Genomic DNA, 22,800 nt, shown 5'->3' on the forward strand with positions numbered 1-22,800 from the left:
GGACAGCACCACAGTCGTACGTTTTGTCCCTCTTCAGAGGAATTTGAGCAATGTACGCTGGCTGCCGAGTTGGCTCCTTCCCAGAGTCCAACCCAAACATTTCAGAACATGAAGGAGTCAAAGGTTGTTTTAACCCCGGCACCAATAGGTTTCCGGGTCCTGCTTTTCCCATCTAATGGCACAGTAAAATATTTTTATTAACCATTATCCCAGCAGTTAAACTGTTGCCCCCCCCCCCCCCCCCCTCTCTCTCTCTCTCTGTCTCTCTCTCTCCCTCCCCCCCAGTGCTGGCTGGATCCCACTAAGGAGATCAAACGTCAGATCCGCAGTAAGTGTTGTTTCTCTCATCATTGAGCACGTTACACTCCCACCTGATTTACAGCTGCTGGCTCATTCAGATGGAGTTGAGTGAATGTTTGCTGTGACCTGTTTTAGACGCGCACACACATCCCCGGGTGTGTGTGTGTGTGTGTGTGGGTGCACAAACATGGACTGGAGTTGTTCAGAGGAGAAAATCACCTTGTCATGAAGTCATCCTCCAGATCAAGTTTCCTCACTGTGTGTGTGTGTGTGTGTGTGTGTGTGTGTGTGTGTGTGTGTGTGTGTGTGTGTGTGTGTGTGTGTGTGTGTGTGTGTGTGTGTGTGTGTGCACGCTTCTGCACTGTCTGAGAAGCGCAAAAGGACCACATTTTTGTGCCAAATGACAGCTCACCCGTAGATAAAGTTAAAACCTCAGCCCAGGCAAATCATAGGACTGCGCACACACACACACACACAACTGTAGCCTTTACGGCAGTCCCACGCATGTGGCTGGTGGACGAGGGGGTGAGTTAACCCTGGGGGGTCCACTGAGAGGACAGGAGGGGGGGGCTCTGTCCCTTGTGAGTCAGACTCAACATGAACCTTCGCATCTCCAAAAATAAAGAAATCAGAAATAACCAGTGTAAAAATGTGGGCACGTCATGCTCTGAGGTAGAGTTGGGGTAGACTCGTGACCTTGTTTCCACAATCCCCCCGTGGAGTTCATTCCTGCTGGCTGCCTCTGGAGCGCTGGATGTTGAGGAGCGCTGGCTGGCTCGACCCGCTGGGAGCCGGACTCTGTCTGGGTGGGATGGAGTTCTCATACACTCACACTCGGCTGCCTGACATACTTTCCAGGCTGCTCTACTGTCCCCCTCTGTGTGTGTGTGTGTGTGTGTGTGTGTGTGTGTGTGTGTCTCTCTCTCTCTCTCTCTTCCCTTACTCTATTTTCCATTTTCTGTCCATTATTTCTCATTATCTAACATTCTCTTCTCAACATCCGTAACATTCTCTCCGTCTCTCACACTCGCTCATCTATCTCTCTCTTTCTCTCTCTCTCTCTCTCTCTCTGTCTGTCTGTCTGTTTCGCTCCTTCTCCCTCTCCCCACAAGATGGCCAGTGGGATCCAGCCACAATATGGCCACTGTTAAGGTGATCTGGGAGTTCTGGCTTTTGTGGTAAATTGTTACATTCCTCTCAAATTTCTCTCTCTCTCACTCTCAAAAACAATCACACAAGAATCCTCACAGAAATTCTGCATACAGAGCTAAACACAGAATTGAATTTTTGTGAAGGGACACATTGTTGTGCTGTTGTGCACCCCGTGTGTGTGTGTGTGTGTGTGTGTGTGTGTGTGTGTGTGTGTGTGTGTGTGTGTGTGTGTGTGTGTGTGTGTGTGTGTGTGTGTGTGTGTGTGTGTGTGTGTGTGTGGGGCACCTCCTCAGTCACAGTAGTTGAGTATCTGCCCTCAGAGCTGTAAAGAGCTGCCCTGCCCCACCACAGCGTGGTTGTACTGGTGTGTGAGGTAGAGAGGACCAGCCCGTGTACCCAGATCAGAGTGAACACCTGCCCTTCAGACGCCTCACCTGCACATCAGGTGACTGGTCACATGGTTTCCCTTCCACCCTCCTCGCTCCAGCAGGGAGAGGGATGATGGGGTATGGCGTAGGGCCAGGTCATGTAATCCCTAATCTGGGATGGGTCTAATCTGGTTAGTCCGTTGGTAACAGACCAGCAGATGGAGGGGTGACGTAGGCCAAATGAGACACTTATCTGAATCACTTTCAGCTGTTTTCTGTGTTTTTTTATGATTTTCTCACGTTTGTTGTACCATGTGGTTCCAAATGCTACACAACCTGTGTAGGAAAGAAATCCACTGTGTGTGTGTGTGTGTGTGTGTGTGTGTGTGTGTGTGTGTGTGTGTGTGTGTGTGTGTGTGGGAGAGAGATGAAGCAGTTTTGTAAATCACTGATTACATGTTTGCTAAATGTCGCAAATGTTTGGTGGTGTTGACCAGTTCAGCTGGTGGTCTCATTAACGTCGGTGGTGTTGAGCAGTTCGGTCTCCAGCCTTCTCTTGTCATTTCTCTTTAGATTCTCAATGGCAGTTTGCCTTCAATGTGAAATTTTACCCACCAGACCCCTCCCAACTGATGGAGGATATTACCAGGTACACACACACACAGTTAAACATTTACCTGTGCATGTGTTGGGAAGGTGTTTTTAAGATCCTGAGTTTTTATTTGACATTTGAATATGCAGCCAATCATTAAACTGAAGGTTAATTTCCTTCAGCACACTGCAGAACACCATCATGTTTGTACAAACACCTGTATTACAGCCCTAAGTTTGTACAAACACCTGTATTACAGCCCTAAGTTTGTACAAACACCTGTATTACAGCCCTAAGTTTGTACAAACACCCTGTATTACAGCCCTAAGTTTGTACAAACACCCTGTATCACGGCCCTTAGTTTGTACAAACACCCCGTATCGCGGCCCTTAGTTTGTACAAACACCCCGTATCGCGGCCCTTAGTTTGTACAAACACCCCGTATCGCGGCCCTTAGTTTGTACAAACACCCCGTATCGCGGCCCTTAGTTTGTACAAACACCCCGTATCGCGGCCCTTAGTTTGTACAAACACCCCGTATCGCGGCCCTTAGTTTGTACAAACACCCCGTATCGCGGCCCTTAGTTTGTACAAACACCCCGTATCGCGGCCCTTAGTTTGTACAAACACCCCGTATCGCGGCCCTTAGTTTGTACAAACACCCCGTATCGCGGCCCTTAGTTTGTACAAACACCCCGTATCGCGGCCCTTAGTTTGTACAAACACCCCGTATCGCGGCCCTTAGTTTGTACAAACACCCCGTATCGCGGCCCTTAGTTTGTACAAACACCCCGTATCGCGGCCCTTAGTTTGTACAAACACCCCGTATCGCGGCCCTTAGTTTGTACAAACACCCCGTATCGCGGCCCTTAGTTTGTACAAACACCCCGTATCGCGGCCCTTAGTTTGTACAAACACCCCGTATCGCGGCCCTTAGTTTGTACAAACACCCCGTATCGCGGCCCTTAGTTTGTACAAACACCCCGTATCGCGGCCCTTAGTTTGCTGTGATCAATACCACAGACACCACAGCTCACATTGAATGGCGAGAGCTTCTCTGCATTACATCATATTTAAGTCCAACATAGAACAGAATTTGAGCTACATCTCTTGATTATACACGGACACCCATCCACCAATCTACCTACACCCTCCTTCATGGAGTGTGTCATGGTATTCATATCAACTCTCCCCACCCCATTCTCTCTCTCCCTCCCTCTCTCTCTCACTCCGTCTCCCCAGGTATCTGCTGTGTCTGCAGCTCAGACAGGACATCTCCTCAGGACGTCTGCCCTGTTCGTTCGTGACCCATGCCCTGCTGGGCTCCTACACCCTGCAGGCGGAGCTGGGCGACCATGACCCAGACGAGCACCGGCTGGACTACATCTCCGACTTCCAGTTTGCCCCCACCCAAACCAAGGAGCTGGAGGTGAAGGTGGCAGAGCTTCACAAATCCCACAAGTAGGACTGAACCCCACCCTACACATACACCCACCCTACACACACACACACACACACACACACACACACACACACACACACACACACACACACTCTCTCTCTCTTCAGTAGATAAGGGAGGCAGCCATTAACAACATAATCGGGCCCAACCAGTATAGTTCTCGTAAACACTACACACACACACACTCACACTCAATATGGAGACTCGTCATCCATTCTGCAAATGTTTTTTGCACAAGCAAAACGCATTAATATTTGCTGAACAAATGAAGAGTTTGGTTCCAAAACGCGATAAACGCCATTAAAAAAAAAAGTTAGAGCCAGAATCAGAATGGTATGTGACCGCTCTTGAAAAGCCAATATTAAATTTTGATCAAAACGCCACATCGGCCGTGTAATACTGCCCTACTTTCTCTCTTTCCTTCCAAAATGCAACAAACGCCACTCCTGATTTCCCGCAGAACGCCACATCTCCACTCATCCAATCACAGCGCACCACCACATATGGAAACACCATAGAACGCGACCTGTTGAGCCGCCCGGCATTTCTTGTAGCCTACTTTGTTAAAATATATCTCGTTTTCACTCTCAAAATCCGCGAAAATGAACGGTTTTGATAGTATAGAGGAGCCTGTTCGTATAGCAGTTATACTATTTATGTTAATAGTTATACTATTTTACTATTTATGTCTGTAACGGGTGCGAGGGAGGCGAGGATGCAAAGACGAGGTGCGTTCAAAGGCGACGTTTATTGAGCTTGACGCTAGACACACTCACGGCGTCTTGAAACAGCTGTCAGTCACACTGAACAGTAAACGCTCACGGCGCATCATAACACCAGTAGAATACACTGCACAGTACACGCTCACGGCGTGCTGACACGGTTTAACACACACGTTAAAGACGAGCACCAAACGATACAAACACACACACTTATACACGTAGCCTAACAAGCACCGCGTGAAACACATTAGTCTTAACGAGACAAGTGAACACACACACACCAACGGACGTACATATAAAGACACAGACAACATTAACACACGCTCGAAGGGAGGGGTTCGGGGCTGTAGCGTGACGATGTCTTGTTCGTTAATGAAATGTTTTGAAATTTGTGTTTTTAGGCCCAATGGTCAAACTATTATATTAAGATGTAAAATTTACAGTTATTTGATATTGTATTTTGCACATTTTCAGTCAAAAAAAATATTCTATTGATGCCAAAGGATATACAAGACATTTTGAAAAAAACATGGCATGGATTTATTGCGTTTTGCGAAAAAACGAATTGTTTTTTTTAAATAAATCTTTAAATATTAAAATCTTGATTTGATTTGTTTGTGTTTTTTTAGCCTTAGTATGGTATTTGAAAGTTTGAAACAGAAAACAGTGGTTTTCAGCCTACCACTTTCTTGCTAAAGAAAACACATTTTTACTCAAATTGATCAAAATGGATTTATAGCGTTTTGGAACCAAACTCTTCAAATATACGTTAGTCATGGCCTATGTTGGATCTTTCCACTACACACAGAGGGGTTAACTGCAGTTAAAGCAGTCCTCAGTCCTCCGTCAACGGACACGATATTTAAACGTTCCTCTAGCAAAGACCAGAAGACTTGGAGATTTCAACTGTTGTGACCAAATGTGTGTTTGTCCATAGATGATTAATGCTGCTGTGATTTGCTGGTGTGTGTAGGGGAATGACTCCAGCCCAAGCTGATATTCAGTTCTTGGAAAACGCCAAGAAGCTCTCCATGTATGGAGTTGATCTGCATCACGCAAAGGTACGCCCCTCTACTATTACACACACACACACACACACACTTCTGTTTGGTTGAAGAAAGGTGCTTTGATGTTCTGACAGAGGGTTTAGTGATTGGAAGAAACTCTGGTGGAAAATTAAGACCTGACGATTCCTCTGTACCAAATGATCTTGGTCAGCTGTACAAACATGGTGTGTGTGTGGGGGTGGTGTTGGGGCTCAAACATGGTGTGTATGTGTGTGGGGGGGTGTTGGGGCTCAAACATGGCGTGTATGTGTGTGGGGGGGGTGTTGGGGCTCAAACATGGCGTGTATGTGTGTGGGGGTGGTGTTGGGGCTCAAACATGGCGTGTATGTGTGTGGGGGGGTGTTGGGGCTCAAACATGGCGTGTATGTGTGGGGGGGTGTTGGGGCTCAAACATGGCGTGTATGTGTGGGGGGGGTGTTGGGGCTCAAACATGGCGTGTATGTGTGGGGGGGGTGTTGGGGCTCAAGGCAACGTTGGAGGTCTGTGAGCAGTTTGTTCTCTCATACTGGGTCTCCTCTTGGACTCCTCACAGTCTGACGATACCCTGTTCATCAGGAGAGCTGCTTGAACTTCAGACGTTCTCGCTCCCTCCATCTCTCTCTCTCCCTCTCTCCCTCTCTCCCTCCCATACCTGATTCAGCTCAGCACCAGGTGTGGAGAAGTGCTGACCTGTACAGAACAGCGCCCCGTGTTTCTGGTGCCTACAGATGTTCTCCTGTGCTTGTCTTGCAGAGCCAGGCGTATCTCATGCATTTGATCACATGATCCTGACCAAGGCTCCTCCCCCTCATTAATGCACATGCTGTTGCTGACAGGATTTGGTCCATCTGCTTGTCTCTGGGTGTTGCGAGTGTATGTGCAGGACTGTGTGTGTGTGTGTGTGCAGGACTGTGTGTGTGTGTGTGTGCAGCACTGTGTGTGTGTGTGTGTGCAGCACTGTGTGTGTGTGTGTGTGCAGCACTGTGTGTGTGTGTGTGTGTGCAGCACTGTGTGTGTGTGTGTGTGCGTGTGTGCAGGACTGTGTGTGTGAGTGCTTTAATTGGGATGAGTGTGACGTGGTGGGGAATTGGGTCATTTGGGTTTGTCTCTGGGGTCCAGACGTTAATGAGTCCTGCCGCTCTCTGGGGTCCAGATATTCCAGTCTCCCCCCAGCACACCAGCAGGAAAGGCTTTACACCAGGGCTGTCAAACTCATTTTCACCACGGGCCACATCAGCATAATCGTTACACACGGAGGGCCATATGTAACTTATAAATGTACCTACTCCTTAATGTTAAATACATCTGAATTAATTACTTATTCAAATGACAAATATTACAGATATATTTGCGTAAATATAAAAAAAAGTTTGCTTGTTGCTGTTATTATAACATAAATCCTTTAAATTTGTTAGGTTATGAAACCCACATTACTCCATCAATCAACGATCAAACTATCCAAGTGAATAAAGAAAAATTTATCAAATATATCATATTTACTTTGTTCAAAACTTGAAATATCCAATTACTGTGAAAATAGAGATTGTGCTTCAAAAATGCTCCCTCCGAAAAAGACCGAAGCGCAGCGGTTTCTTTAGCCAAAACAAAGCAGCTTTTACTGCCATTTCGTTTGTGGTTGTGAACACATTCTGTTGTGATCGTAGTTTGCTTTTTAATTCTTTGACAATTCGTAGTTTTTCTTGATGGCTCTGTGTTTGGTCACAAAATGCCGACATATATTGTACTCTTTGACAACTGCCACCGCTTCGTACCCGTTTTTCTCCTTGAAGCGCAAACATCGCTTTCCCACCTTTCTTGAAACACCCTTCTATCTGCATCGATGTTTCTCTTCCTGGACATTTTGGGATCATTATTTGTATTTCCAATTACACTTATTGGGAAAATCGCATCGATATGGAAACACTGCAGTGTCGAGATGCCGTCACTTCGCGGGTAACATAATTGTGGGAAATGTAGTTTTTGCTCACTTTTTTTTTTTTCTTTTTTGGACAATTTGGCTTTTTAAGCTCTCCCGGGCCACATAAAATGACGCGGCATTTGGCCCGCGGGACTTGAGTTTGACACCTGTGCTTTACTGTGTGTGTGTGTGTGTGTGTGTGTCAGGACTCTGAGGGCGTGGACATCATGCTGGGTGTGTGTGCTAACGGACTGCTGATCTATAAGGATCGTCTGCGGATAAACCGCTTCGCCTGGCCCAAGATCCTCAAGATCTCCTACAAACGCTGCAACTTCTACATCAAGATCAGACCTGGAGAGGTACACACACACACACAAGCACCCAGAGGTTTTTCCTCAGAAGAATTCAGATGTGCTGTCGGGCCTCAAAGTGTTGCACGTTTCCAGTTGTTATGGCAACACCAGTGTGTCCAGAAGTGTACAACCTGCCTACACCAGTTCCTTCACGTGACTTCAATTAAGACTTAAAGAATTCCACAGTCTCAAGGTCTTGAAAGATAAAGTTCATCTATGTGTACACGCTTGAATGCCTGTGTGTGTGTGTGTGTGTGTGTGTTAGGCGGAGCAGTTTGAAAGCACAGTGGGCTTTAAGCTTCCCAACCATCGCGCTGCCAAGCGGGTTTGGAAAGTCTGCGTGGAACATCATACGTTTTTCAGGTGAACCCCACACACTTCTGCGGCCCCACGGGGGGGGTGTCTGTGGGGCGTGTCTGGGGCGGTGTCTGTGGGGCGGGTGGGCGTGTGTTTGTGACTGTGGGTGTGTGTGGTCTTCCCTGGGGGTTTCTGGTGTGTTTGCGCAATCTGTCACACACAGTGTAATGGGAAGGGGAGGACTATCTTCGTACTCTAATCCTCACACACACACACACACACACACACACACACACACACACACACACACACACAGTTAAACTGTTTACTGCACACACACAGCACTGTCATAATCCCCCAGACACCCATAGACGTCTAGGCCAGTTGTTCAGAAGTGGCTGTCCGTTGTAGGGCTCCCATGTTCTGATTGGTGGAGTCATCGTGACCGTGGAGCCAATCAAGGCCCGAAAACTGGGACACCGCATGCTCAGCCAATGAGAGGGGGGCAGGTCGGGCTCAGAGTCCACACCAATCACTTATGGCGCATTTCCACTAGGGCCTGCTTGGCGCGGTACGGTTCGATTCGCGACGGTTTGTGAGTGTTTCCATTAGTACCAGTACCCTGTGAGCCGGCCCCTTTGGGTACTTTTTTCGTACCGACTCGCTCGAGGTTCTAACCGTTCCGAAGCGGTACAGTTCTGTGACGTGGAGGAACAGCATGACACTGATTGGCCAGGGAGTGTCGTCACAGGTTGCGTCAGGAGAGCGACTCCTCCGCTATGCTATGGACTCCTCAGCCATTTTTAAAACCCAAGGAGCGAAGTCTGTTCCCTGGTCAAACGCTGAGGTACAAACCTTTCTGTTAATAATCAGCGATCAAAAAATCCAGGGCGAACTGGACGGGGCCACTAGAAATGTAAAGGTTTTTAGCGAGGTTTCCGCGCTAATGGCCACTCATGGCTACCAGCGGTCCGTTCAGCAGTGCCGGTCGGTCCAAGCTAAAAAAGCTTAACGCGATTACCGGGCGGTGAAGGACCATAACGGATGCAGCGGAGCAAACCGCAAAGACTGGAAATGGTTCCAGCAAATGGATGTCATATACGGTCACCGGCCAGCCAGTAACGGAAGAGAAAACGTGCTGGACATTGTCGGTGCTGGAGGCCACGGAGAATGGTGAGTGTATTGTGATTTCACAGTTTTACTACTAGGCTCGTAAAAGATGTAATATGAACGTAATATGAACGCATCTATTGTAAACGCAGGAATTTAGAGCTGTGTTTGTAGTTAATGTTACCACCACAGTCACTACTGTACAATAGCTAGCTCTTAGCCTTGCTAGTTGCTAGTTAGCTGTAGCCATAAACACAGCATGAGCAGCGATGACGTGCTACACATTTTGTGCAGTTACGCTATATTGTTGTTGCTTTCACGGGAATGCTTGTGTTTAATATTTGTTATTTTTTACGTTCAAGATTCCCCTTCCACTGACGAGGCGAGCGGAGTTGGCGGAAAATGTTTCCTTCAACCGGGCTTTCCTCGGGGTGCTTGGCGAACTTGTGAACACCATGCGAGACAGACGCCAGTAAAAGCACACAAAATGTTGCTTGTAGTACTATAAATATTTATTTCATATAAAGCTATACGTATATATTTGCTTTTTGCACTTTTTTAAAACTATAACTATATTATTTACATATGTTGTACTTTAAATATCTATATTTCATAATAAAGTTTGATTTCATTTGATTGTATGACTGATGCTTTTTATGCAGGGTGTGTTCAGCCTGTTTGAGTAATACCAAATTATTATCAATAATTAGAGCAACCACATACAATAATGAAGATAAAGATAAATAAGATACAATAATGCTATGTGTTAAGGGGCGTCGACCGGTGTTGTGGTCGTATACAAATGATGTCACGACACTACAACCCGCGCGCCAACAGCGACTCCACCCACATTGGGGTGGTTCACCATTGTAATGGAAACACAACGCGACCGTACCGTTCCGTTGCGAATCGACCCGTACCGAACCGTACCGCGCCAAGCAGGCCCTAGTGGAAATGCGCCATTACACACATCCTGGTTACTGCAGCCATACACTAGCCAGATCCAGAGGTTTCCTCTGCCAGAGTGATTTATTATTTCATTGTTTTATTATTTATAATAAATGTGTAAAATGGACTAAATTTAAGTATTATTATTATATCGTGATCGATCGATCGCCTGTGGTTGGCGCCAGAGCGAACTAACTTTTTAGTCTAAGACGCTCAATGCCTGCAGGTATAGCAACTTGGCTAAAATATGTGCGTGAGGGCATTTGGTAGCGCATATCCAGTGTGTTTAACAAAGCCATGAAGCCGGGATTGTTCACTACATTAACGGACATCATGTCTTTCACTATGAACTCCGTTACTGCCCGAGTTATTTCAGCGTGCCGCTTCGAATTACATCCATAAGGAGTTACACTTTTAAACGATTCGGTCAGTGAACCCTGTCGGCTGGACCGCGGTCAAGCTATGCGCGCTTTTGCGATTCATCCGCGCTTTAAATCTTATTGCGCCTATATGCGTGATTTTACGGTATTTCGCTGCTCACCGCATACTAAAGTTGTATAAGCGCAGAGAAACACTTTTGCGTATTTGAAGATGCAGCACTGATCGTTGGCATTTTAGCCTTACAAATATGAGGCTTTGTGGTGTTTTTTTTTTTTTTTTAATGCTGAAGAAGGTTTGTAGTGTTTCCTCGCGTCGTAGCGACAGTAGCAAGGCACGTTTTACACAGTACCTGACGATGAGCAGCATCTTTTAAAAGCCAAAGTAATTTCACACAACTTATGTGCTGCCCCTCTTTGGTATTAGACTTTCAGTTGTGTCAGCTTCTGTCGAGCCTGAAGCCATTGTGCAACAAGTTAAAGTGCGCTGTGTTAACTTCACTTCTCCACCTCCCTGCCTCCTGCTCGGGTTTGCTCCGTTCGTCCTCGGCTCGGCTCGCTCCCAAGTCACGTGACCAGTTTAAATCGCAGCCTGTGCGATTAGACAATCGCGTTTTTAAAAATCGCGAAATTATCGCAAATGCAATTAATCGTACAGCCCTAGTGTGTGCACACTTTCATCTGTTTGTGTTTTGCTTGGCTCTGACTGCTAGAGACCAGAGCCAGAAGAATCACACTGTCCAACCAACCCAAACACACCAGTTATCAAACACTCTCTGTCTGGGACTCTCTCACTCTGGGGCTCTTTCTCTTTATCCATTACTGGCCGTGTATCCTTCACTCCTTCCTTCCTTCTGCTCACGTTTATCATCATCTCTCTCTCAGACACACGTCTCGCATTACAGCAGTGACGAGTTCAGATGGTTCTTCAGTCTAACTTTTTTTTCCCCGTTTGGCGTTACTGTAATATGCAACACCCAGAAGATGAAACAAAGCCTTTGTTCAAACTGAGTTAAAGGGCCATGATCACTGGACCATAAACTGATCTGAGATCAGGCCTTACACTGAGAGTTAAAGGGCCATGATCGCTGAACCATAAACTGATCTGAGATCAGGCCTTACACTGAGAGTTAAAGGGCCATGATCGCTGGACCATAAACTGATCTGAGATCAGGCCTTACACTGAGAGTCTGATTCTTACCTGTGAGCCTCTCACGTGCTGCAGAACTGTGTACACGTGGGTGTGTAGACCAGGCGCTTCAGAAGCACACACACACACATGGTTTCATCTGTTGGTCTTATCTGGGCCAAACCGTGGGTGACGGAGTAAACTGCCTCCAGCCCTGACGCTGTTGTCTTTTTTGAGGAAGGTTGACGAGCCCGGAGCAGCCCGCCAAGTCAAAGTTCCTGACGCTGGGCTCCAAGTTCCGCTACAGCGGCCGCACGCAGGCCCAGACGCGCCAGGCCAGCGCCCTCATCCACCGCCCTCCACCCTACTTCCAGAGAACCTCCAGCAAACGCAGCTCACGCAGCCTGGACGGAGGTACTACACCACCCACTCTGTGTGTGTGGGTGTGTGTGAGCGCATTGATCATCATCACCGTCACAGAGAGCACATCTGCTTCTCCTCTCAGTGCTTTTCTTACTGCTCCAAGTACACACACCCACACACTCACGTGCACTCACTCACTCACACACACACACACACACACACACACACATGCAGGTGCCTGAGTCTGCAGTTTCACCTTGTTATTTGCAGAACATTATTCAGCCCAACTGCAGTGTATTTGGGCTGGGTGTGTGTGTGTGTGTGTGTGTGTGTGTGTGTGCGCGTGTGCGCGTGTGTGTGCATGGTTGCTACACATTCATATAACCAACAGTATGTTTCAACATTTTTAAAGACAAATCGTGCATCTCTTCTTTTCTTGAAGGGGTTTGAGAAAACGAGGCACTGTGTGTATCTGCATTGTCTTTTTTCCTCTGTTTTGAACAGACACAGGAAATGGAAGGGCCATCTGTTTCCTGTCTTTGGCCTGAGAGACAGTGACAGAGGAATGAAAGAAGTGGGGGATGACAGTGGAGAGAGAGAAACAGTGAGGGATGATAGTGGGGAGAGGGGGTATGTGGGGTATGATGGTAGAGAGACTGAAGGAGAGAGGGATGATATTCAGAAAGACAGGAGTGTGATGATAGAGAGAGAGACTGAAGGAGAGGGGGATGATAATGGAGACGGAGGAGTGGAGGATGACTGGTGGGCTGTGCAAGACGGTGCCCCCCCCCCCCCCCTCTCTCTCTCTCTCTCTCTCTGGAGTGTAGTAACTCTTTCTGGGCTGGTCTCACGCACAAGCGCCCCCAGTCCCGTGGTTATTGGTGTACAGGACATCAGGGCTAATGTGGGTTGAAGGCGGACATGTTGCAGGACTCAGTGATGGCTGGAGTGTGGCTGGGAGATTCTGTACGCCCCAGGTGTGTGTGTGGATTTGGTGGTTTGTGTGTGTAAGTTGGTCGCTGTTCCTAGTCCCACACTGTCCCCTAGTGGGCGTTTGTAAAAGTGCCCCGTGGCCCATTTCCGAGCTGGAGTATATGACCCGAAACAGCTGCTCAAAGCCCAATACGTGATGTTCGCTGTAGCGAAACAAGTGGGAATGTTTAGTCTGGGTGCAGCTTGTTGAAATGGAGCGGCTGCTTCTCCAGTGGGAGGGTGCTGGTGGTGCATGAAGCTAGTGAGATGCACAGTTCATATCAGTCAGTATTTCGGCCCTCGTTTTAACAGATCCCAATCAAAGATGCAAATGAGATCATTTGGTTGATGAAGCAAATGAAATGTGCTGAAATATGTTCATGTAGTCTGTGTTTTGTGCTGGAGGGTGTATTTTCATCAGACACGTTTCCTTCATGTTGAGTTGAAGCTCCACCTTCTGATCTTGCTGCGTTTCTCTGTCCCGTAGCGCCAGCGGTGAGCGTGAGTGACCACGCCCACCTGCTGGACTCCGCTCACACTCTGGGGGCTGGCGATAATGGCCGAGACTCCGCCCTGGAGCTGTCTTCCGATTCTAAGGTGAGGAAGACTAACTGTGCTCTTCCTCCCCGCACGCAGCTCTTTAGGGTCGTGGGAACGTCCTGTGGATTGAAGCAGTCTGTGTGTGTTTCCGATTCTCTATAATAACCTGTTTACTCCAGTGATGTCATGTGTGAGTACGTGGTGCTGGGATGTGTAGTTTAAACGTGATACCCTGAATGAGTTCGGACAGGCCGCTCTCAAACGCCTCGTCTTCACTCGGACTCTGCGGTGGCCTCGTGGCGATTGAGAGCACGGCCCTTCAGAGAGGCCCCATTGTTTATTGTGTACACGAGACCCCCACGCAGTCCAGCCGGCGCCCGAGGTGACTCAGAACTGGGGGTTCTGGCCCGCCCGGCCCTCTCAGAGTGGCCAAAGAGCCAGCAGAGTGAGTTGGCACCACTGACCCGGCGTGGGGAGGGCGGGGTTTGATTAAGGCAGGGGAGGGCGGGGCGTGGGGAGGGCGGGGTTTGATTAAGGCAGGGGAAGAAGCCCCGCCCCCCCTCTACCCCCCTCAGCAAGCTCTGATCAAGGACAGCCATGCTAGCACTGGGTTAGCGTTAACCTAACCCTCCCGTGTCCGAGTCCTTTCTCACCTCTTACTTTCTCTCCTGCCACCCCCTCTCTCTCCCTCCCTCTCCCTCTCTCTCTCTCTCTCTCTCTCTCTCTCTCTCTCTCTCTCTCTCTCAAATTCATGCTTGTGCTCTCTCTGTCACTTTTTTAAAAGCTGTTTTCGAAAACCGTTTATGCATGGTTTCCCAGCAGTTACTGCTGTTTAAAGTTCAGCAAAACAACCTGGTTCACACACAAACATACTGCTGTAATTATTTGTGTAACATTTCAGCTGTTTGTGCCAAAATGTGTTCAAATTCAGTGGCTAGAGTGCTTGTTTTACCTTGTCAGGCTGGTAATATCTGAAGTGCTCTGTGTTCACAGCACTAGGTCACGTTGTGTTGTGCCAAACACACCAGCATTCTTAATTGAAAGATTTCCGTCTTATACATTTTAAGACTTAAAATCTTGTTGGTGTGTTTGAGTCATAAATGTTAGTAAAGGCAGCTGTCACTGGTTAATGTCAGTGTTTAAGTGCTCGTGTTCTTGTACTGCAACACTGCTAAGCTGAAGTGTGTATCGCGCAGAGTGATGAGGGCCACACACACACACACACACACACACACACACACACACACACACACACACACACTTATACACATGCATTCCTGCTGCTTCTCTACACTGAGCCATCACTCCTTTCTTGCCCCCCCCCCACAATCCTCTCTGCTGCACTGCGATCTATGACCTTAAACTGTCTCACTGACTAACGTTGTGTTTCTCTCTCTCTCCTCTTTTCCTGGCCACCGCTTCTTCCTGTACTGTCTTTATTTTCCATCATGCACATCTCTCTTTTATCCCCTCTTCCACTCTTTCGTTCCTGCGTGTCCCGATTCCTTCGCTTCGGGTTTGCCGCCCCTCCTCACGGTCTTTGTGGGGGGTCTTCACTGGGCTCCTTCAGTCTCTCTTCATGTTCCCCTTCTCTCCTTCCTGCTCCTCCCTCTCCTCCCTCTCCTCCCTGCCCCCGACCCTCGACACCATCTCCGAGCTCGACATCCCGTCCGATATCTCCGAGGACGAGCCCGACCTCCCCCTTGACCCCGAGCCCGAGGCGTTGCCCCAGCCGGCCGACGCCCCCGCCCAGTTTGTCGACTACGCCACTCTGCCCTGCGAGAGAGCGTCCGTCATGTTCCCCGCCCCCGGTCCCGCCCCTGCCCGCCGCTCCCGTGGGCTGCCCCGCCGACCCTGTCGGACCCTGCCGCCCCCGGGCCTCCCCCGTGGCCAAGTCCGTGCAGCTGCTGGAGCGGGACGGCTCGCTGGGCCTGCTGTGCGTGGGCGAGTGCGCCGCCCTGCTGCCCGCCCCCCTGCAGCGCTGCCTGCCCCTCTCCCCCCCCCTCCCTCCTGCCCTCCTTCTTCTTCATGTTTGCCGTCTTTCTCTCCGCCTGCCACTCGCTGGCGCTCTCCCTCGCTCTGGTGCTGCCGCTGGCCGTGTCGCTCTGCTACCTGGAGCTCACGGCAAACGCCCACATCTGGCCCGCGCAGGTCGCCGCGGACACGACCTCTCCGGAGGACATGTGTGACCCCCGCTGCCTAAAACTCCCTGTTGCCCTTGCCTGCCCGTATACGAGCCTAACACCCCCCACCCCCCCCCCGCGCCGCACACACCCTGCTCTTCCTCTTGTATGCCCCCCCCCCCCCTTTCTGCGTAAAACAAGAGCTTTCTTCCCTATCCGCCTCTTAAACTCAGTTTCCCAGCATTCCAGAAGGGAGTCTGTCCGTATTCCCCGGGCCGCCAGTCCCCTGATGCCTCCAGCCGTGAACTGAGGGGGCGGGGCCCTAGGGGGCGGGGCTCCACAGCGCCCACGCCAGCTTCAGGCCCTTTCAGCGAGAGCTGAGGACAGACTCCTCTTTGAATGCCTCGCTTCTAGATTGCTCCGTTTCAACTTACGCTGTGTCCCCTGGGTAATCGCTGCCCTTATCAGTGCTTTATTATTTTAAACGTGAGCACAGACGGATGCTCTACTCGCTAATCGCCCACATTTTCAGGTGGTTTTTTTTGTAGTCTTACACCCAATCTCAGCAGGGGGGACAAAATAACACGTGCACAGAAAACCGCCTCACTGCATGTGGACACCAATGAGCATGTGCACTGCGTTATCCTGCCCCGCCCCTTGATACTGTGACCAGCCAATCCCTGAGCTAGGGACCCTCTCCTCATGGCCGCTCATGTTTAGCACGTACTCTAAGGAAACTGACCTTCCCGTCATCCATTTCATCTTTTCTTTTCCCTCTGATAATTCGTCCATTATTCCACCAATCAGAGTCCACAGGTGGAGGAAGGGGCGGAGCCTGGCGAGGGGGCGGCATCTGCAGTACCTGCTGAGCCTGCCTTGGAGGTCTGCTAACGTTCCCAGTTTGCACCTTTTCTACCCAATGAAAACACTTTCCAAGAGTTAAATGTTTAAAACTAACGTCCTTTTCCCCCACTCCAATCACGCTAACAGACGAGGAACGCTGGACGTGATTCCGCACAAATAAAGGTTAACATGCCAATTGTTGAATCATTTGATTTTTTTTTTTTATTATTATTATTTTTTGTCATTGAACGCTTTTCAGTTTGATGTGATTTGCATATTGTGTCAAACGGAAATCAGTGGGGGGGGTTTGCGTCTTTCTTGGTTCGATCATTTGATTATTTTGATTTCTTTTGAGTCTGATTGTTTTTGATCATTTATTTATTTGTTGTTTATTCTTGTGCTCTACTATACTGTGATGAGTGATGCAGTTCCTGTGCTCAACCTGTCCAAACCCTCACTGATCACGGATCAGTCAAACCCGTTACGCTAACTGCTCCATTGGAATGTCCTCCCGGGTCTGGCGCTTCTGCCGTGCTCATCCAACCATCTCTACATGTCCTAGTTTGCATGTGAACGGTCTCTGGTGGTTCTGTACTGGAAGGTTTGGACCGGTGTCGAGTTTGGGCTTTCGCTCGATTTCCTTTTGCCTGTGTTCTTTATTTTCATGCTAAAGGGCCTTTTGGTTTGTTTTTTGTTTGTTCCTTTTGCACTGATTTGTGTGTGTGTTCTGATTCTGCAGAGGAAGCTGAGAGTGCAGGGAGAGAATATATATGTCAGACATAGCAATCTAATGCTGGAGGTTCGTATCACCATGATTGGGGACTATCAATCAAAAAAGAATAATAACCAATCAGAATCGCTCTCTAAACCCTGGGCTGTTTTCTCTGGCTATCCTGCCTGCCTGCCTTTCACTCTCATCCATTTGGGCTGTAGGGGGAGTGTATGACGTGTGTGTATGACCTGTGTGTGTGTGTGTATGACCTGTGTGTGTGTGTATGACCTGTGTGTGTGTATGACCTGTGTGTGTGTGTGTGTATGACCTGTGTGTGTGTGTGTATGACCTGTGTGTGTGTGTGTATGACCTGTGTGTGTGTGTGTATGACCTGTGTGTGTATGACCCGTGTGTGTATGACCTGTGTGTATGACCCGTGTGTGTATGACCCGTGTGTGTGTGTGTGTATGACCCGTGTGTGTGTGTGTGTATGACCTGTGTGTGTGTGTGTGTATGACCTGTGTGTGTGTGTGTGTATGACCTGTGTGTGTGTGTGTGTGTGTGTATGACCCGTGTGTGTGTGTGTATGACCCGTGTGTGTGTGTGTATGACCTGTGTGTGTGTGACCTGTGTGTGTGTGTGTGTGTGACCTGTGTGTGTGTGTGTGACCTGTGTGTGTGTGTGTGACCTGTGTGTGTGTGTGTGTGACCTGTGTGTGTGTGTGTGTGTGTGACCTGTGTGTGTGTGACCTGTGTGTGACCTGTGTGTGTGTATGACCTGTGTGTGGTGGGGTTTGGGGTGTTCTGCATGTACTGCTCATTGACATGTCTATATACTTGAGTGTTTGGTGTTAAAAAAAAAAAAAAAAAAGTTATGGATTGAAATTTTGTTTGCCTGTTTATCAATTTTGTTGTTTTGGACTAATACCTCTAACAACACCAGACTTTCTGGTTTTCTGCTTTGAATGCTCTGGGTAATTTTTGTTCTGATCACATATGTTTTGGTTTAAAGACTAAACTTTACTGACCCAGAAAGAAAACTGCTCAGTATGACACAAACACACACACACACACAGCTGTTCCCTGTGTCTGGGAGAAAAGGATATTCCTCATTTTAAAAGTGGCTTAACCTGAGCTGTTGGGTAGTGCAAGGTGAACTGTTTAGTGTCCGTGGTATTGTGCATTGGGAATAGCACACAGTTCCCACAGTAGAACAGACACAGGGCCTCAGCATTGGGTTTGCAGGACAGGTGTGTGTGATCCTGCTCTCTCTAGCTACAGTGTGTGTGTGTTTGTGTGTTAATACTGAGGTGCTGTAGTTTGACAACTCTACAGCGATACAGACAGAAAAACCCTGTAAGCCTCGTCTCACTGCTGCGCTCACACACGAACACGTACACGTCCCTTCAGCCCCCCTACACCGGCTCTTTCTCCTGCTTCATTGGGTTTTAATGAGAATAATTGTACGGTGGGAGACTGGGCATGCTTTAATTGGCACACCTGTTGCCATGGCGTTTAACTGGCCCAGTCATTCCACTCGTTCTATTTCTAGACCTTATAGGAGTTCCGGAAGTCCTCTGTGTTGTGAGGCCTTCACACTGCACACACACTTCCTGCTCTGCTCTGTAGCAGTGTTGGAGAGCAACCCCCCCCCCTTTGTTTTTAGTACATCAGCAGTGAGGCTTGGCATGCACAATACTCCATAACTGTGGATTTTTCAAACTAATGCCCTGGATGTTGGTTTCCCCCCCTCCCCTCCTGGATGTTGGTTTCCCCCCCCTCCCCTCCTGGATGTTGGTTTCTCCCCCTCCCCTCCTGGATGTTGGTTTCCCCCCCCTCCCCTCCTGGATGTTGGTTTCCCTCCCCTCCTGGATGTTGGTTTCCCCCCCTCCCCTCCTGGATGTTGGTTTCCCCCCCCCTCCCCTCCTGGATGTTGGTTTCCCCCCCCTCCCCTCCTGGATGTTGGTTTCCCCCCCCTCCCCTCCTGGATGTTGGTTTCCCCCCCCTCCCCTCCTGGATGTTGGTTTCCCCCCCCCTCCCCTCCTGGATGTTGGTTTCCCCCCCCTCCCCTCCTGGATGTTGGTTTCCCCCCCCTCCCCTCCTGGATGTTGGTTTCCCCCCCCTCCCCTCCTGGATGTTGGTTGACCCACCCCCTCCCCTCCTGGATGTTGGTTGACCCACCCCTCCCCTCCTGGATGTTGACCCACCCCACCTGGATGTTGGTGGTCGTGTCCCCCCCCTCCCACCCTCCCCTCCTGGATGTTGCCCCCCCCCCTCCCACCCTCCCCTCCTGGATGTTGCCCCCCCCTCCCTCCCCTCCTGGATGTTGCCCCCCCCCCCTCCCCTCCTGGATGTTGCCCCTCCCTCCCCTCCTGGATGTTGGTTCCCCCTCCCTCCCTCCCCTCCTGGATGTTGCCCCCCCCCCTCCCCTCCTGGATGTTGCCCCTCCCTCCCTCCCTCCCCTCCTGGATGTTGGTTCCCCCTCCCTCCCTCCCTCCCCTCCTGGATGTTGCCCCCCCCCCTCCCCTCCTGGATATTGCCCCCCCTCCCCCCCTGGATGTTGGCCCCTCCCTCCCTCCCTCCCCTCCTGGATGTTGCCCCCCCTCCCCTCCCGGATGTTGGCCCCTCTCCCTTCTCCCCCTGGGTGCTGTGGTGCTAGGACCTGGATAAGACTCAGGAGGAGGTTTTGAAGCATCAGGCTAGCATTAGCGAACTAAAGCGCAGTTTTATGGAGGCGGCCCCAGAGCCTCGGGCCAATCAGTGGGATAAGCGCCTGACGGGCAGTCCCGCAACCAGCCTGCGTCAGCTGGCCCAAGGGGTACGTGTGCTTGTGCGCCGGGATCCACTCTGCAGGCCCTGTGGGCTGCAACACCTGCATGAACTCTCTCCGACCCCCCCCCCCTCTCTCTCTCTCTTTTTCTCTCTTCCTCGTTCTGTCTGTTGCTCTGTCTTTCTTCACCGCCTGCTGACAGACGGTTGTAGAACTGGTCTGAGATCAGCAGAAAAATATGACCGACTTTCAAAGCTTTTGTTGTTCTGTGAGCACCGTGCCAATCTGATTGGTTGCTTGATTTCCTGTGGTGTAAACCGTACCAGTCTGATTGGTCCTTCTGAGTTGTGTTATGAATGCAGTTTTTCCTGATTCTCTGAACTTTTGTGCAGAATGATTTTTTTTATTTTGCTTTGTTCTCTTATGATTGCATATCTTTGCTGTTCATTTGTTTTTTCACATTTTGTTCTATTTTGTTTTTGTTTGTCTCTGTCCTGTTGCTTCTCGACGGTGATATTCAGTGCCTGTTATTGTGTGTGTGTGTGTGTGTGTGTGTGTGTGTGTGTGTGTGTGTGTGTGTGTGTGTGTGCGCGCACGCGCTCGCGTGCGTGTGTGTAACAGGTCTTTTTGTCACTGGGATGTAAACACCAGTATAACCCACACGGTTCTCCTCTGTTCATTGTTTCTGTGCTCACGGGTGATGGACCCTTTAGAAGGTCCTCCTTCTCCTCCTCCCCTCTCCTCCTCCTCCTTCTCCTCCTCCTCCTCCTCCTCCTCCCCTCTCCTCCTCCTCCTCCTCCTCCCCTCTCCTCCTCCTCCTCCCCTCTCCTCCTCCTCCTCCTCCTCCTCCTCCTCCTCCTCCTCCTCCTCCCCTCTCCTCCTCCCCTCTCCTCCTCCCCTCTCCTCCTCCTCCTCCCCTCTCCTCCTCCTCTCCTTCTCCTCCCCTCTCCTCCTCCTCCTCCTTCTCCTCCTCCTCCCCTCTCCTCCTCCCCTCTCCTCCTCCCCTCTCCTCCTCCTTCTCCTCCTCCTCTCTCCTCCTCCCCTCTCCTCCTCCCCTCTCCTCCTCCTCCTCCTCCCCTCTCCTCCTCCCCTCTCCTCCTCCTCCTTCTCCTCCTCCTCCTCCTCCACTCTCCTCCTCCTCCACTCTCCTCCTCCTCCACTCTCCTCCTCCTCCTCTCCCCTCTCCTCCTCCTCCTCTCCTCCTCCTCCACTCTCCTCTGCGTTGTTGTGAGGGTCCTTCACTTCACCTCTCACCCCTACACTTGGGGTCTGCTCCCCTCTAGGATTGCAGTCAAAAGCTGGCTGGCTGCCGTGTGTGTGTGTGTGTGTGTGTGTGTGTGTGTGTGTGTGTGTGTGTGTGTATACACATACAGACCTTTTTTGTTCTTATTCCTTCTGTTAAGTTCCCTCTACATATTTGTTCCCTGGCACCTTTAATGTGTGTGGGTTTCCCACGCGTTTAAACCTGCTTCACAGAGACGTGATCTCCTACTCTCTCTGTTATTTGTTTCTGGGACTTTTATGGTGTTACAGGCTACATTCACACTGTAGGTAAAAGTGACTCAAACACTTTTATCTGCTTTCTCCTTTAAGTGTGATAATGCTTTTTTTTACAGTAGTGTGTACAGTTAAACACACCACTTAATCTGACGTTTTCAGTTCTAATAACCCAGTGTGGCACTGTGACCTCAGTCTGAACATTTTAAGTTTGGAATTCACCTGCGTTTTGAGAGTCTGTTACCGTGAACCTCTTGTGCTTCTGACCTGATAAAGGCTGAAACTCCAGTACACCAACATGACATTGGCCTTCAGTTTCACAATACCATAAATCCGTTGTGCTCCAGAGCTTACAAAATGCACCTCCCCTTAAAATTTTTAGTTTGGACCTTTGTAGATATTTGAAGCTTCTTTACTTGGAATAGATTTGGGGAAGCACACGTTACCTGTAAGGTAAGGAGCAGTCGTGGTTCCTTCATTCATACGATGGTTTGAGAGGTTGAGCCAGAATTGAACATTAACCCTCTTGGAAAAAGTCGGGATGGGTAGGGTGGGTGGAGGCTCTTCTGCGCGTGAGGGCGGACGGGTGGGGTGGGTGGAGTCTGTTCTGCGCGTGAGGGCAGACGGGTGGGGTGGGTGGAGTCTGTTCTGCGTGTGAGGGCAGACGGGTGGGGTGGGTGGAGTCTGTTCTGCGTGTGAGGGCAGACGGGCGGGGTGGGTGGAGTCTGTTCTGCGTGTGAGGGCAGACGGGCGGGGTGGGTGGAGTCTTTTCTGCGTGTGAGGGCAGACGGGTGGGGTGGGTGGAGTCTGTTCTGCGTGTGAGGGCAGACGGGCGGGGTGGGTGGAGGGTCTTCTGCGTGTGAGGGCGGACGGGTGGGGTGGGTGGAGGGTCTTCTGCGTGTGAGGGCGGATGGGTGGGGTGGGTGGAGGCTCTTCTGTGTGTGAGGGCAGACGGGCGGGGTGGGTGGAGTCTGTTCTGCGTGTGAGGGTTTGACGGGCGGGGTGGGTGGAGGGTCTTCTGCGTGTGAGGGCGGACGGGCGGGGTGGGTGGAGTCTGTTCTGCGTGTGAGGGCAGACGGGTGGGGTGGGTGGAGTCTGTTCTGCGTGTGAGGGCAGACGGGCGGGGTGGGTGGAGGGTCTTCTGCGTGTGAGGGCGGACGGGTGGGGTGGGTGGAGGCTCTTCTGCGTGTGAGGGCAGACGGGTGGG

At 50.1% G+C, this 22,800-nt stretch overlaps 1 protein-coding gene and 2 long non-coding RNA genes across 18 annotated transcripts in view; 2 read left to right on the top strand and 1 right to left on the bottom strand.

Annotated features, from left to right (window-relative positions):
- Positions 1 to 12,020, bottom strand: part of LOC143522755 (uncharacterized) — a 12,983-nt gene extending 963 nt beyond the window's left edge. Inside the window, exon 1 of the long non-coding RNA XR_013133124.1 lies at positions 11,847 to 12,020. This is a non-coding gene — a long non-coding RNA (uncharacterized LOC143522755). The remainder of the gene's footprint in view (positions 1 to 11,846) is intronic.
- epb41l2 (erythrocyte membrane protein band 4.1 like 2) overlaps positions 1 to 22,800 on the top strand; it is a 66,708-nt gene that overhangs the window by 34,352 nt on the left and 9,556 nt on the right. For 10 of the 16 annotated variants that reach the window (XM_077016564.1, XM_077016566.1, XM_077016577.1 and 7 more), the window contains exons 6-16: positions 286 to 328; positions 2,394 to 2,469; positions 3,655 to 3,873; positions 5,570 to 5,657; positions 7,767 to 7,919; positions 8,179 to 8,276; positions 12,016 to 12,188; positions 13,597 to 13,706; positions 16,580 to 16,654; positions 17,355 to 17,414; positions 19,986 to 20,144. In XM_077016564.1, coding sequence (XP_076872679.1) covers positions 286 to 328; positions 2,394 to 2,469; positions 3,655 to 3,873; positions 5,570 to 5,657; positions 7,767 to 7,919; positions 8,179 to 8,276; positions 12,016 to 12,188; positions 13,597 to 13,706; positions 16,580 to 16,654; positions 17,355 to 17,414; positions 19,986 to 20,144 — 1,254 coding nt within the window. Of the gene's footprint in view, positions 1 to 285; positions 329 to 2,393; positions 2,470 to 3,654; positions 3,874 to 5,569; positions 5,658 to 7,766; positions 7,920 to 8,178; positions 8,277 to 12,015; positions 12,189 to 13,596; positions 13,707 to 16,579; positions 16,655 to 16,762; positions 16,799 to 17,354; positions 17,415 to 19,985; positions 20,145 to 22,800 lie in introns of all 16 variants that reach the window. The other 6 variants (XM_077016574.1, XM_077016575.1, XM_077016576.1 and 3 more) reach the window with 4 other exon arrangements.
- On the top strand, positions 8,283 to 9,961 carry LOC143522754 (uncharacterized). Its single transcript, XR_013133123.1, has 2 exons — positions 8,283 to 9,383; positions 9,683 to 9,961. It is a non-coding gene; the product is annotated as an uncharacterized LOC143522754 (long non-coding RNA).

The sequence above is a fragment of the Brachyhypopomus gauderio genome, chromosome 9, assembly GCF_052324685.1.
Source record: "Brachyhypopomus gauderio isolate BG-103 chromosome 9, BGAUD_0.2, whole genome shotgun sequence".
NCBI lineage: Eukaryota > Metazoa > Chordata > Actinopteri > Gymnotiformes > Hypopomidae > Brachyhypopomus > Brachyhypopomus gauderio.